This window comes from Athene cunicularia (genome assembly GCF_003259725.1).
Source record: "Athene cunicularia isolate RWA chromosome 2 unlocalized genomic scaffold, athCun1 chr2_part2, whole genome shotgun sequence".
NCBI classification, from domain to species: Eukaryota; Metazoa; Chordata; class Aves; order Strigiformes; family Strigidae; genus Athene; species Athene cunicularia.
The window spans coordinates 6,869,853-6,884,912 of NW_020799096.1; the positions used below are offsets into that span (position 1 = coordinate 6,869,853).

The 15,060-nt window shown below is 34.3% G+C and overlaps 1 protein-coding gene across 1 annotated transcript in view; it reads right to left on the reverse strand.

The window, feature by feature from the left end:
- Nucleotides 1-15,060, reverse strand: part of BBS9 (Bardet-Biedl syndrome 9) — a 284,514-nt gene that overhangs the window by 202,257 nt on the left and 67,197 nt on the right. Inside the window, exons 10-15 of the mRNA XM_026843854.1 lie at nucleotides 14,233-14,309; nucleotides 11,891-11,944; nucleotides 8,846-8,948; nucleotides 7,749-7,853; nucleotides 5,630-5,644; nucleotides 1,871-2,011 (exon numbers count right to left, since the gene is read on the reverse strand). Of these exons, the coding sequence (XP_026699655.1) occupies nucleotides 1,871-2,011; nucleotides 5,630-5,644; nucleotides 7,749-7,853; nucleotides 8,846-8,948; nucleotides 11,891-11,944; nucleotides 14,233-14,309 (495 nt within the window). The remainder of the gene's footprint in view (nucleotides 1-1,870; nucleotides 2,012-5,629; nucleotides 5,645-7,748; nucleotides 7,854-8,845; nucleotides 8,949-11,890; nucleotides 11,945-14,232; nucleotides 14,310-15,060) is intronic.

Sequence of the window (15,060 nt, forward strand, 5' to 3'; positions counted from 1 at the left end):
GGTCACCTTTAGCTCAGATATTTATGCAAAAACTAAGCAGAAATTATCATGAAAATGTTTAAGCATGCTCTCTCTTCAGTTTTCAGCACAGAGCACAACAAATATCTAGCCTGTTAAAGCTATCTACTCTGCAAAGTCAGAGCATGCCCACCTTTCTTTCCATTCCATGTAGTGGATCATATCAGGTTAACAGGCTTAGTTTTAGAGTACCGTATTTTAAAAACTACTCCATGTTACCTCTCCTCCCAACCTTCCCCTAAAACTAAGGCAGAACAGGGAGCAAAAGAGATATGTTTTTTATAGAGCACACCAAGAATCCAAAGTTCCTTCACAGATCACATCACAAACAGCATGCTGCTGCCTTTTTATTTTTCTTTTTTTTTTTTTCACATCACTGAAAACAGGATGAACAGAAATCAAAATATTTTAATACTGTCTTCTGTAGCACATTATGACTATCCTTTGTGTTATATTTTCAAGCAATGCATCCCCAGGTTAAAAATGAAATATAATGCTCTATTTTGGAAGTATTATTACATAGCCATAATGGAAGTCTATGACTAAAAGCCCGAAATGTAGACCTCTGAAAAAAAGTTTCCCTGTTTCAAGTAAGTATTACACAGCAGACCCATTTGAGAGAAGTTTTATTTACCCTCAAAGTGAAGAAAATCGTGCTACCAATAAAACCCCCAACCATGCCTACTCCACTGCTCTCAAATATAAAAGTTTCAACAAGAGATGGAGCTCCACCTTAAAAATATCATAATAAAGTTGTTGGCCCATACAACTCTCAGAAGATTGTTCCAGAACCTTAGTCCTCTGAAGTTCAGAAACTTAATCACTGCCAGACTGAACTTATTCACAATTACTTTATAAGCCCTGTTTGTTCCTTTCTACTTGTGTTAATATTGTCATCTAGATCCATGATACAGCCACAAAATATTTACTAAAGGCAACTGTATTCCTTTTTTTGCCTGTGTTTTATTAAGCTGAGTCACTTTCTTTTAATTCTCCCCTTCAAATCCCTAGATAATACATAGCCTTTTTCTACACTTTTGAGTTTGAATTAATTTTTATTTAATATCAGCAATCAGCACTCAGTGTGCCAGTGCACAGTAACATCATATTAGTTTCCTGCATGAAAACATTTTGTCTAATGAATCCTCAGTTCTGATTTGTTTGCTTATGATCGTACCATATTGTATCACAGAGTATTCCTGTGGTAACTTCCACCTCCTCTATCTCTTCCAAATTGTGACCACATAATTACAGCAGAAGTTATTTTCATAATATTACACTTTATAGTACTCAATTTCATTTTTCTTTTTCCAGTCCTAAATGGCGCCTAATTTCTCCTTCATACTATTTTAATATTCTCCTGAATATGAAATGTAGCTTAGGTTTATGCATCAGAAAATATTGCTAAATACAAGTCCTTCTGGTCCAAGAAGGCTAAAGAAATCATTAAATAAGACTGACTCCAGACTGATATATCAAGAACTCCACAAACCTTCCTCCAAAGAAACTCTACTCCTTACAAACCACTCTAGTTTTGCCCTGTTTCTTTTTTTAAATGAATGCCCATGTTTTCCCCATGACAACAGCACTGATGCAACTATGTAAAATCATTTTCTGGATACATAAAAATTAGATCTATATCATGCCCACTGTGTAAATAAATCTGCATTTTTGCCAGAGACAGATATACTAGTCCAGGTGGATTATTACTGAAATATGTCATCATTTCTTTCAAAATATACTTTTTAAATATTCTAACATTACTTTTGTTAATTCTCTCATTACTTCACACGAACAATTCCTGTTGGAGTTCCTACCACATTTCCTACTATAGACATATTTAAAAACCTACCTGGAAAAATGGTGAGAAAACTGATGGGTGGTTTATTGGTATCAATAGTTAGCTTGTGGTTTGCTGCTTTTGAAGGCTGAGCTGGAAAGCAAATTAACCGCAAAGGCAGCCTGAAGTTACACTGCGCAACTTTCGGGATTCCTAAAATGAATGAACACAGACTCATCTTTCATATTCATATCATGAATAGAAGACAATTCATACTGCTGCCCTCAAACAGGTATAACATGATATCTTTAATGTGGTTAAGGAATATGTTAAAACAAAAACTATGTAAAATTCTCAATTTTTATTAAATTTTCCACCTAAAATACCTTTAAATTTGAATACTTGTAACTACCTTTCCAAGTGAACATTTCAACTGAATAGGAAAGCAAGAGTTATGAGTGAAATCCACTAAGTACCTGTATGTTTATACCAATTAACATGCAATGAGATTAACATTTAATGCTCTAGACAGTTCTACTTTAACATAGATGACAGCTGAGTGATTACTCCTCATGCTTGAACACAAAATTGAAGCATGCACATTTTCATCAGGAATATTACAAACTAAATCCTTTTTAAGAAAACATTTACTCTTTTTTTTAATATTCCTAAATAACAGCTAGGCAACCTTCATATCATCTGTCAGAGGTTTCTGGCTTAGAAAAAAAAAATCTAATAGACATGATTATCCATATTAAATTCTATCTTTGAACTCATTGCACCATAACAAAACAGAACTGTAGAACAAACTGGCTACCACCTTTGGTATTAGGATCCAAGATGATATGCAATTTTATCAGAATGGTGCAAGAGAAGAGAGGAAGTTTTAACATTAACGTTTAGAAAACTTGTTCATTAGAATGTGTCAAAATCTGCTCAGATATAAACATTGTTTGAAATTGTTGGCATGTCAGAAATGGCCTGGTATGTTCCATGTCAAAGGTAAAAGTGCTAGTTGCTATGAAAGACGCTCTTTTGGTCAGTCAGATTATGGGGGTTTTGAGGAGGATTTTTTGATGAAAGAGCAGCAGGGAAACCTTGTTTTGTTCGGGTACAGATATCACTATAGGCACCAATACTCATTGAGAATAGTATTAATGTCATAGCAACAATCACTCATTCTTTCCCAAATAACAGAGGAAACACAAACATTAACCCCAACACTCACCTCAGCAGAATTTAACAAAGTGTAATTTAGGGATAATAAACTAAGTTACTGTCATAAATTATACGGAGACAGAAAAGTCATGAAGCCGATAGCTACACAGAGGTTATAAATCATGTAAGCTCAGCAGGTTAGTATAAAAGTAGAGCTCAACTATTTAATAGTCACCCAAGCAACCCTTTTTGCTAACAATTTTGTTTGCTTGCTGCTTTGCGGATCTCTCACAATAAAAAATTATGTCTAAGACTCCTCTCAGGAAAAATGTTACTAGAAGGCTCAGATTCATCAGTCTGGTTGTCAATTCATTAGCTCTTCTGTCTAGCTGATAATGCCTCCAAGTAACTATTCTGCAGCATCTTGTTAAAAAAAAAAAAAAAAATCCATGTAAAACAAGCAGAAAGCTTAAGACAGGTCCTCAAAACTGGGATATCCCTGGGTTCCAAGGAGAATTTCTGAAAAAATACTTGACAATAAACCCATGACCTTTCAGAATGATTCACTTGACTGTATCTTCATCATCTGATGGGAAAATTACAAATTTTTCCTGATGACAACGTAACACAAATATCTTACTATTGAACTTAGATATGGAGACTGACAGGAAAAAATTAGTGACAAAAGTAGACAAAAATATTTTGTAATATTTTTATATTTAAAACAAGATGTTTTTCTTCCTGTTTCAAACCAGTTGTCCTAGATAGTCTACTCTCAGTCTGCCTCATCATAAACATAATTTTTAAATATTTCGGAAAAAGGTCAAATCAAAACTAAATCAAACAGTATTTGGCTTCCTGGGAAAACCTTTCAGAATATTTCAATGGTAGTAAAGAAACACAAAGCAATAGCAAAGCATGGGAGCCAGAACTTCCTCAATCCTTTGGTGTTATTTCTAGTAATACATCTCACTTCATCTAGAGTTGTGATACACTCCACGATATACAGTTTTAGCACTGTAATAAAGCAAAAATGTAAAAAAAAAAAAAAAAAAAAAAAAACACAAAAAAAACCCAAAAAAAACAGATTCTCTTCTAATCTGAAATACAAGAGAAATTTTGTAACATTACCTCATAAATTACTACTATTTAAAGGCATACTATACACTTACCTTATAAAAGTAATGAAACAGTTACATGCACTGTAGTTACAATCTCTTTTCCAAATTACTCATGCATTCCCCTCAATTATACTTGAAACATAACACTGATGTATATGACAAAAAACCATTAAAGCTCAGATCTCTAATTTAGGAAGTTAAATATTCAGAAAATTTATGCTTTTTCCGGTATGGATGACCCTGAATTTAACTAGTCCAGTGCATCTCATAATACAGTGCTGTACTCCACAATATTCTCATTCAGCATCATTTTCATGTTGAGCAGAAATTTCTTAAAACAAAATCAAAATCCTCATTTTTAGAATGCTACCCTTTCAAATTATATAGATTTATTATTATATCGTTTATTTATAATGTATTCTCTTTTTAAATAATTATTTTAATTATTTTGTATAGCAGAAGTCTGCCATGTGGTGATAGGTATTCTTGCCAAGAGTAGTATTTCATTGAGATGGTTCAAGCATCTATTTCCTGTACAGCACCTCAAGGTCTGCTGCAATATCCAGAAACTAGAAAAGGGAACCATTAACACAGTTATCTACACTTTTACTTCACTTAGTATGCTTATAAAAGCAGAAGTACTAAAAAAAAAGAATCGAAAATACATACATCTATATGTATAACTACTGTTTAGGAACACTGCAAAACTGAAAACACCCTTTCAGATGATCTCTAAACCTATGACAAGCAACATTTTTTTCCCCTCCTCAAAATGTGAGGAAATTGTACTTTATACTTTTAAAGTTAGTAAAATATCCACTGCAAAGACTGAATCTTTTCAACACAAGTACACAACTATGTTGCAAAAGTACCCTTCTTTCTTTTTAGTCTACCTATGCATAACCTAACTTTCCAGTCCTGTTTTGTCTTTTAATTGTACCTTTTGCAAGTATCATCTAGATACCACAATCACAGCTAAGATTTGTACTGCTGGTATTCTTGTTATAAAAGCAGCCTATTTGCCTGCAATAAGAGGTTTCCAATAGGAATTGGAATGAAGTGACAGCACTCTCAGAGCTACTCAGTCTAAACAGCATAGCACTAGCTACAAATCCTTAATAGTAGTTTCAGTTGCACCAAAAGAAGTTATAATTTAGCCACCAAAGTTCTTGCTGAAACTTGAAAAAAATAGCTAAAAATATGGTAAAGAAAGAACATACAATTGTGTTTCTCATTTCCAATCTCAATGCACAAGGAACTTGATACTATAGGCAGAATTCCGATGTTACATCTGAGAAAGTGCAATAATATAATTCACCAAGAAAAGCCTTTACTGCTTTCTATTTTCCCCAAGGGTAATCGTTTTCTTATGTCTAAGCCTTATGTACTTCTAATTCTCTCAAATATTCACACCTTCATAGAATCAAACCAAGGACAATAAGAACTTGTAGAAAGAACAGGTAAAATAACAGCTCCCTTCCAAATCTCCTTTGTTCAGCATATGCTGTCACTCATAGAACTGTTCAAAACTGCATTTTTTCCATTCACTTACCTTCAGGATTGAGATCTACCATATAGCCGCCAATTGGACACACACACAAAAAAAAAAAAAAAAAAAAAAAAAAAGATACTACTTAAATAAGACAAAAAGGAAACATAGTAACAAGTTTTAATGAACTTAAGTCGCATTTGTTAAGTAGACAATACATAAAAATATAATACTAGCCAAAAAACAGGCATGAGACCACATTCATCAATAGTGCGATCCCATGCAACTGAGTGACTCATTAACCTTCAGCTGTATGAAGCCACAGAAATACACTGAAGACTGATTTGTCAAAAAATATGGATCTCTTAAAAAACAAAAGAGGAAAAAGTCTCTATTCAGATAATATGAAGTCACAAAGACACTTAATTTTTGTTTACGAATATATTACACTTAAGGATTTGATTGCCTTGTACAAGTAACACTAGTATTTGTATGTAATAGCTTAATAATTTAAATGAATATCCAAAACCTTAGCAAGACCCTAATTACACTCCTTTAGAACTCTTCCAAATTCTACCATTAAAGGTAAGTTTTTTAAAACTTCTTCTACAGTTCCCTAATTCTGTGAGATGTCATGTCTTCTGGGGATTTTTTTTAATTGCATATAAACAATCAGCTATACTTAAGATACAAAGATTTCTTCACTTTCCTAACCAAAAGGCTTACGAAATCCAACCTAATATCTAAAATATAGGTGTAAGTTTAACTGGTATCACCTGAAAGAAATAATACATTAATTTACTGGTGAGAAATACCCTTTAAGTTTGATACTCTGGTCTTGCAAAGCGAAATCACAGAAGCAAGACCAGCAAAGCAAAAAGCAAGCTTTCAAAACCAGAGAATCCAAGATACTCAAAAGTATAATACCTATACAGTTGTCCCACAAAACCTGTCTAAAGCCATATCACTAAGGTGGACACTTATGAAGGTACAGTATCTCATTCACAAGGAATACACAGTGTCACAATACAGAGGGACTGAAGTTGTACCAGCTGTTTGGGCAGGCTCTCAAGAAAAAGGGAGGAGCATCCTTTTCTCTCCCACCCTCTGCACACATCTGCAAGCTTGTCTAAAGAGGGCAAGATCAAGTTCTTTAAAAACATGAGGTTTGGTTTTGTCTAGAAAAATATTTCAATCATCACACAGCCTAGACTATCATCATTAGCCACAGTGTTTCAAGGGAGAAGTGATGTGAAGTAAATGCTTAAATAAAAGTGTCTACATAGGATAAGGTAAGCAAGACCACCACCCTCCACAGAAGCCCTAAATTCACATGCATTTCTTTGATGCCAGTCTACTCCATGTCACTCTTCCATTTGTGCTGGCACAGCTCTGTGTTTGCACTGTGAACAAAATCAGCAAAGCTGGCTGAGAAAGAACTGTTGATTGTGTGAGCACAACAGGGGAGGAGGTTCAGGAGCAAAGCCAGGCAGTGAGAAGTGAAGAACTGACAGCTCAAACTGGTATATGCTGCGTTTAACTTAACAGGGAAGCCCTGCCTAAATATAGTTTCTCAGTAGCCTGACACATTCACGAGGCTGTGAGTAGGAAACTAAGCTAATCAGTCTTCAGTAACGGATAGCAGGGTAAATGTACATACTCTATCACTAGGGTCATTAGGTCAGTATAAAACAGAACTACTTAGTTTCTATTCCTTTGGCTTAGTTTATTTGTTTAGAATGAATATGTTCAACTGTTCAAAGGGAAGTGAGGAATAATCAGTCCCAATGCTTATTCAAATCTCCTCCTCTGTAGGGAGGCAGTTATTGTCACATTTGTTGGCAGCCCAGAAGGCTGAACAGTAATAAAGATGTAATTAACTTCTCACTCCTAGAGGTGGTCCCTTAAAGAGCACAACAGAAGCAAATTGATAGGACAGGGAGGGAAAGCTTGTACAGCTGCTTCCCAAGCCATAAACATATGATTTTACCTCTTTAAGACCAACTGCAGAACTTAATGATGAGACATAAAATAGTAACTAAAACTGAAGACTAGACTCTGATACACATTATTTCATTAATTACTTCTACCTTCAATATATTTCAAAAGAACATTTATAAGAAATATGTAAAGAAAAAGACCTCAAAAAAGGCAAATCAATTTGAAATCTCCAGTGGCTTACCTGTTGGTGTATTATATGAAACAACACAATATCCTCCTAGTTCTGATGGAGAACAATTCCCCTTCAAAAAGACAGACAGGACCACAGTTTCAGATGAATCTGGTTCTAAAAAAAATACAAAATTAAATCAAGTAATAGGAGCATCCAAATGAAAGCAACATATTTTCTAGCTCTTTTGGAAATAGTCTACTAAATTATGACAGTTTTTCTCATCAGTTCACCTTTATCAAATCACTGGACATGGGGTTTTTCTAAATCTGTAATTTGTAAAATGCAAACTAGTCTTGCCAACTTATAACTATCTTGAACATAACCAATAACACAATTCAGCACACTGAACATAGTATCAAAATAAATGCAGTTTTATATTGTGACTTTAATATTTTACAAAGACATCAGCCCTTTGCTCCTGTCACATATTGAGAAAACATTAAAAATGTCCTTTCATATAAGAGCAGCAGTCAGTAAAGCCCTGTTTCAATAGGGACCATCACTGCGTATTTCAGAGCAGAAATGGTCTGCAGACCCAACTGAAGCAGCAGGACACGTTTCTCTGGTCTTCAGTTCCACTTAAATGTTCAAGGCAATCCCACCTGCAGCCTTATCAACAGAGTTTAAAAAAAAAAAAAGCTAGAATCACCAAACAGTCGATGCTGGGACTGTCCACATATGCTAGGAAACACATGTTGGGAACATATGCTAGACTGTCCATAGGTAAACAAGCCACCTGTCCCTGCTTTCAGCTCAGCAGTGCTACTTCTACATAGACAGAATTGCCAGCAAAACAAAATCCCCCAGCAAAAGTACCACAGAATAACAGATTTATTTTTGCCTCCATCATGAAGCTACCACATTGCCTCTCCACACCTGCCATGCACCATACTGTAATCAAGGAAGCAACTCCATTCCTTTCCACTTTGTCCTCCTCCACCAAGCAGTATCTAGAAGCTGCAGAGTGCAGGCAAGGCAAGCTTGTAGTTGCTTTAACTGCACTATATCTGCAACAATGCATTTGATGGAGGCTGGACTATACCTTTCAGACATCCTCAGAAAAAGGAACATGATCCAATAGCTGTAATGGTACTATAATAATTTACCTAAATCATCAAAGATGAACTGGTCACAGGTCACTGCTAATGGAGCTTGTACACATACTGCCAGGTTTGGTTTCTGCGCAGTCACTCTGCTCTGTATTTTTATCTAAATCAAGTGACATACAAAAGTATTTAAAGGAAGCAATAAATTAATCTCTATATAGCTGAAAAAAAAAACATAACCAGTAAAAAGATATGAAAAACCTGTAAAGAGCAATTCAGCAACAATGCTAAAGAACTTCAAATTTCAACTTCAAAACCAGTATTGTCCTTTTACAATTCTTATTTACTTAAAGCCAATAATGGAACACAACTTGAAAGGTTACAAAAACCTGAGGGGATCTCTCAAGTTCTTTGTAATTTTAACCCGACAAACTAAAGCTAATTAAAATGTTAATATTTTGCAAGTGCATTTGTCCTAAAGTAAGTAAGAATAACATGTTGAGTCTTTCAGGTGACTAAAGTGAAAAATCAAAAATAAGTAAAAAAAAAGCGAACCAAATAAATTATTCCCTTTAATTGTGAAGAGCAATGCACAGTCTTCTGAATAACTTCAGAGTCAAGTTCTATTTGATTTTTTACTGCAAATTCTAAAACTCAACATACAGGATACCCAGCACAACTACAACTCTAGATTATGAGAGCTGAGCTAACCATAAACCTGGAGTGGCTCTGGTTGCTTCTATTGTAGGTAGCTATTTTCCTGCAAAACCAATGGATATCAAAAGAATGTCCTTAACTCAGATCGAAAATTAAAGTATAGTGGTGTCAGATCTGAATGTGGTCTGCAATATACACAGACCGTATCTGCTGTCTATTACCATCTGCTTGGTCTACCAAGGGCTCACTACAGCCAGGTTGAAATAGTTTAGGAAAATATTATCACTTATAAAATGACTCAAGTGTTAGGAAGTTTGACTACTTTTAGAGAATTAACATCAACATTTATTTGCATTTAATAATACATTTGGGCTGCAACGAGGTCCTCAGATCACCCATCGTTATTAGTGCTAACAAGGAGGGATCACACCTACCTCTCTACATACCCAGGGTAAACTTTGCCCCATTTTCTGAAGCCAGAATCTCAATAAGATGAACAATAAAGATGGAATCAATATCCAATTAAACGAGCTAAAAACATGCAGACATGAGACTGCACACTTCAGAATTTGTAATCAAAACAGTGACATTTAAAGTTACTGGCAAATGCTACTTCAGTGCATCTCTCAATTATGTTTGGCTTTCTGCTGCATATGAAGTGAAGAATCCTCTTATCCAGAAACTTTTCTCAAAAGCATCTAATTTTATTAAAACTTTTCTGACAGGTCTATCATTGCTGCAAAATTAAATTTAAAAATTACATTTTTAGCATGAGAATAAGTGACAAATTCTGGAAGTTTTTTTAGATTGCAATGCATTGCCTGCAGATTTTGGATACAACTACCACCGTTACAATGGCCAAATAATATTCATTAGCAACATTACCTACTTTGCAGAAAACAACACATTGGTTGCAGTTGTACAATGCAAGAAAACATTTAATATTAAAATTCATCAAAATTGTTCTTAACTTGCCCAAGTTCAGTGGTTAAGTTCTAATTAGTCTGACAGGAGTTATAACATACAATCATAATGTACAATTATTTCTTATTTTCATAAGAACCAATGCTTATAGCTTTGTAAATATTAAATAATTGAATTCATTAATTAAAAGGTCTTTTCCATCAACTGCAATTAATTAGAATGAAGACATATGAAGATCAGTTAAATGAACTTATCACAGGAAAAAAAATATTCTGGGAAAACTTGAATGAGTGATAAGTCCTACATTTACTATTTTTGTTTCATTAAAATCTATAAAATACATAAACAAGAAAACAGAATGGAGAATTATAATGTCTTCCCATTAAAAAGTTTATCAAATTTATAAAACACATCCACACTCATTTTAAACAATGCTTGCCATTGCCTTTATGATAGCAATAATGATCAGATGAGAGAGAACAATGGGAGTCACCTGTGTTCCCAATACTGAAATCATAACCACTCTCCAAAACCTGAATTTGACAATTATAAATAACTCACTTATACAATATATTGGCTCCAGTGTAAAATAAAAGCTGATAAATTCATACCTTTCTGGAGGTAACTTAAATTTTCATTACATATTTTAAAGTACCCTTATATTCACAAACAGCCTGATTCAAAGTCCAATGCCCTTCATTTGAACTTCTTTGAGCAAAACTGTAACAGACTTTATTGGAATTAGGATTTTATCCTGTATCATTTTAGCATTTTAAAATGCAGTGAAAGACATTGGACCAAATACAAGTAAACTACATTAGTGTAGGGGAATCTGGTTCAAGAAAGAGCCTGGTTACCCTATGAACTCTTCACTCAAAACAGAGGGAGAACTTGCATGGTTCTCAAAAATAAGGCTCCACTGATATTATTAGAAGATCCTCTCAAATAAAAATCATTATTATTTTTAGTCAATACTAAGCAGAAACTATACTTGCACACACATGCATGCACACATGCACATACACACACACTTTTTTTTAGAATCCGTTACAGGCAGCAACTCTCATAGAGGACTGCAATGATGTCAATTTTCAAATTAGATTTTCCTAACTTTTTTTTTCACTAGCAAAAGCTATGAAAGTATTGTTACAAAAGAAAGTCTACTTTCATTTATTGACAACTAAAAAGGCAGCTGAAGATAACAAACCTCACATTGCAAGTAACCAAACATTCATGCCCTTTCAAAAGTGTTGGAAAAATTAGTCTTATAGCTTCAAAACCAAATTCATTCCATGATAATAATGTTTTTGTGTCTGCTTCTTGATAAGCCCATCAAAAATGAAACCCCAATCACCTTCGGACTTCAGCAGAAGGCTTGCTAGAATGACACCTTGTCATACTAAGGAGAAAAAGAATTAAGTCCATTTACTCATTTTCATGATCTAAGTGAAATACACAGAAAGTGACGTGTGTTAAAATTTGCCACCAGTATTTGAATGCTACTGTTTGAGTTAGGCACAGTACCTTTACTGTGACTGATGGTACTGCCTCTGCTTTTACCTCACTGTCAATGGCTTGCTGTGAAGAAAAAGATGGAAACAGAGTAAATTCAATATTACACATGAATGAGTGAACACAATGAATGCAATATTACTCTCCTACCATCAACTTGGTAAACAGGGAATTAACAGTCAAGGACCTATCATTCCTATGACAGATTAAAATACACAAAATACATTTCTGAATTCCTTCTGAAAATGTAAAGCCTCTGTTGGAAATTGCCTGCAAAAAGGATAGCAAAAGGTCATGAATGTGGTGTATGTAAGAAAGTAATACACTCTGATGTATATATGAATATTTGAAATTGTTTTGTTTGGCACATTACTTTCCACTGTATATTTATTTAAATTCTGGAAATACCTTCTGTTATTCAGTAGGGAAGGGTGACTTCCAATTTGCTAATATATTATATACACACCATAATATATACCATAAAATCATCACACACTATCTTATAATCAGAAATATATTTTGAACTTCAAAAGGAAGTTATAGCAGGCATCTTGCTACTCCTGCTAATTTCTATTTCAATAGACAATTCCATCTAATTCAGAATTCATCTTGACCTTGCAGTCTTTTAAACTTATTTTATGCTCATATTTCATTTTGCAACAGGTCAGTCCCTACAGTTTAAGAAAATGTTCCTGTTTGTTCTTAATTTACTCTTTTATCATGAGAAGGTATAAATACATTCAGGTGAGTAATTTGGTATTATTAGAGCAGAAGTGAAGTGCTGCTTTAAAATAAAATTGTTTAAACAATCTGATGTCCCCTACCCACACTCCTTTTCATCCCAACATGCCAGTATAAGGTCCACATCTGCAAAGCTCCTAAGAAGTCAGGAAGCTGGTAGGCTCTCTGGATTCTAGAAACAGGACTTTCATTTACATGTTGCATATCTTTTTCAGTTAAAAAAAAGTATAGCTACTTTCATACTGGCTTGTAAAGCCCACTGTCTCTGGTGACCAGCAGTTGATCCTGAAGCAGTAGCAGGGATGCAAAGGGATATGGTATCCCTACTATATTCAGCTCTCAGAAATCAGCTGGACTTGCTGGATCAGAGGTCATACACAGGAGGTGGTGTTAAATAACCAGAATATCCTCCAGTTACTCTTCTAACCCATTTTGATACATCTATATCCTCTTTGCTTTTACCACACACATCACAATTTAAATCTTTTCACAAGTGCAGAAGTAGTATCTGCAAGCCTGTAAGTTCCAAGATCACTGCAGAAACCCTAAAATTGTTCCCACATTTGCTGTATTGATCCTTCCCTATGAAGTATCTTACAGGATTTTTCCTTTCTAGATGGCTGCTGAAGGAACCCCCCAGGAAAGCCTACCACACAGGAAACTAAGACACATGAACAGCCTTGGGAAATGAAAGATTCCAGGCTGTGGTTAAATTGATATATTGAGTTATTTATATATGAAACAGACCATTTGCATCTGGAAGGTTGAGCAAACGAGCACAGCAGCATTAGAGCATTCTATGGACCTAACAGTTCTAACTGTTGTGAGCAGATTACTGCAGCTAGCCAAGACCATGTCTGTGGAAAAAAGGACAGTGTGACAAGTGCTAGGCCAGCAGCACACGTTATAAAGAGGTGCTTTTATCAAAGAATAATAGTAGCAGAGGTAGAAGTAGTAACAGACTTTAAATAAATACATCAAATATATATACATATATATATGAAAGTATTAAAAAGCAGCTCCTTTTGCAGAAATTAGTGGCCAGAAACTTAAGATGTTCTAGTGCAATGAGTGAGTTCTAAAAAGTTTTAAGACAATATAAGCCCTCCTGAATCTGAGTATGAACTCATTTTTATAAACTACATATGTATACAAGATGAATAAACTAATTAGGCTGAAACACCAGAGAATGTTGAATGATGCCTTGACAGAGAAAGATTATTTCTTACAATGCATCTTTGAATGGTTTGCATATTCTGTCTTTAAAAGAACCACACGGTGAAACTTCTACTGTTTCCCCCCATATTAACAACTGCTCACCATTACAAATTCTCATCACTATAACGTTATTCCAAATCCTAAATTCTCATTTCATTATATTTGCTTAGCCAAGAACCTAAAGATCCCCAGACAGAAGATAGAAAATTATTTTAATAATTCTAGCTAAAATCATTAACAAAAGTGTGTTTTAACTGATGGAAAATTGGGGGCTATGCAGAAGCTCAGTCCCACAAATATAAATATGTGGTAATCGCTATCCATAATCAACCATTATTTACTCATGTATGAAGCCAGTGTTTTCAGAATAATTTCCTTTTTATCTTGGTACATACAGATTCTGCATCCAAATCAGGCGAAACTTCTGCTGTGACAATTAGATCTCTGTGTTTTTCAGATTTGGGCAAAGTATCTTAAAAAAAAAAAGAAAAAGTAAAAGTAAAACAGCTCTCCTTTAACAAACATGCAGCTACATTTCTAAAAATAATACAATTTCAACAGCATCAAGTTTCAGACTTACATCATTACACCTATTAGTGCAAAGCACATGATATTTGACCAAAGAAACTTTGTAATTTTATAAGATTTCTACAGTCAACCTAAAAACAGATCTCATTCTGGATTTCTGATTTATGTATGAAAAAGAATTTAGACACATTGTATCACAAGATTTTACAACTACTATCCATAATCTTCAGAGACTGTAAGGAATTGTTAAACTTCTCTCCTCACATGTATATACTAATACATCTATAATAAACAACTATCTCCAAAATACACACTGCACACGACGCTTTCATCTAAGTAATCTGCTAATTAATACTTAGACACAGAAACATTCTGTGCCCAATAGTGTAAAATTAAAATAGATTTTAGAAATTCCTCTGCCAAAGAAGGTATATGAATGTTTTATGTACAGAACATTATATGGGGCTTAGTTACAATGTATTACCTGATGATTTCCAGGACTGTCAATATACAAGGCAAAGGATGTTATGAACTCATTTATAGCCGTGATATAAAACCTTATGCAGATTCACATATGTAAAAAAAGTTGTAAGAATTAAAAGCTAGGCACTTAAATACCATGCGGAATTACATAACCTCCTCTTAACAGTCCAGCTCTAAGGTATTTGTGCTTTTCTGAAAAGTACTTTTATTTC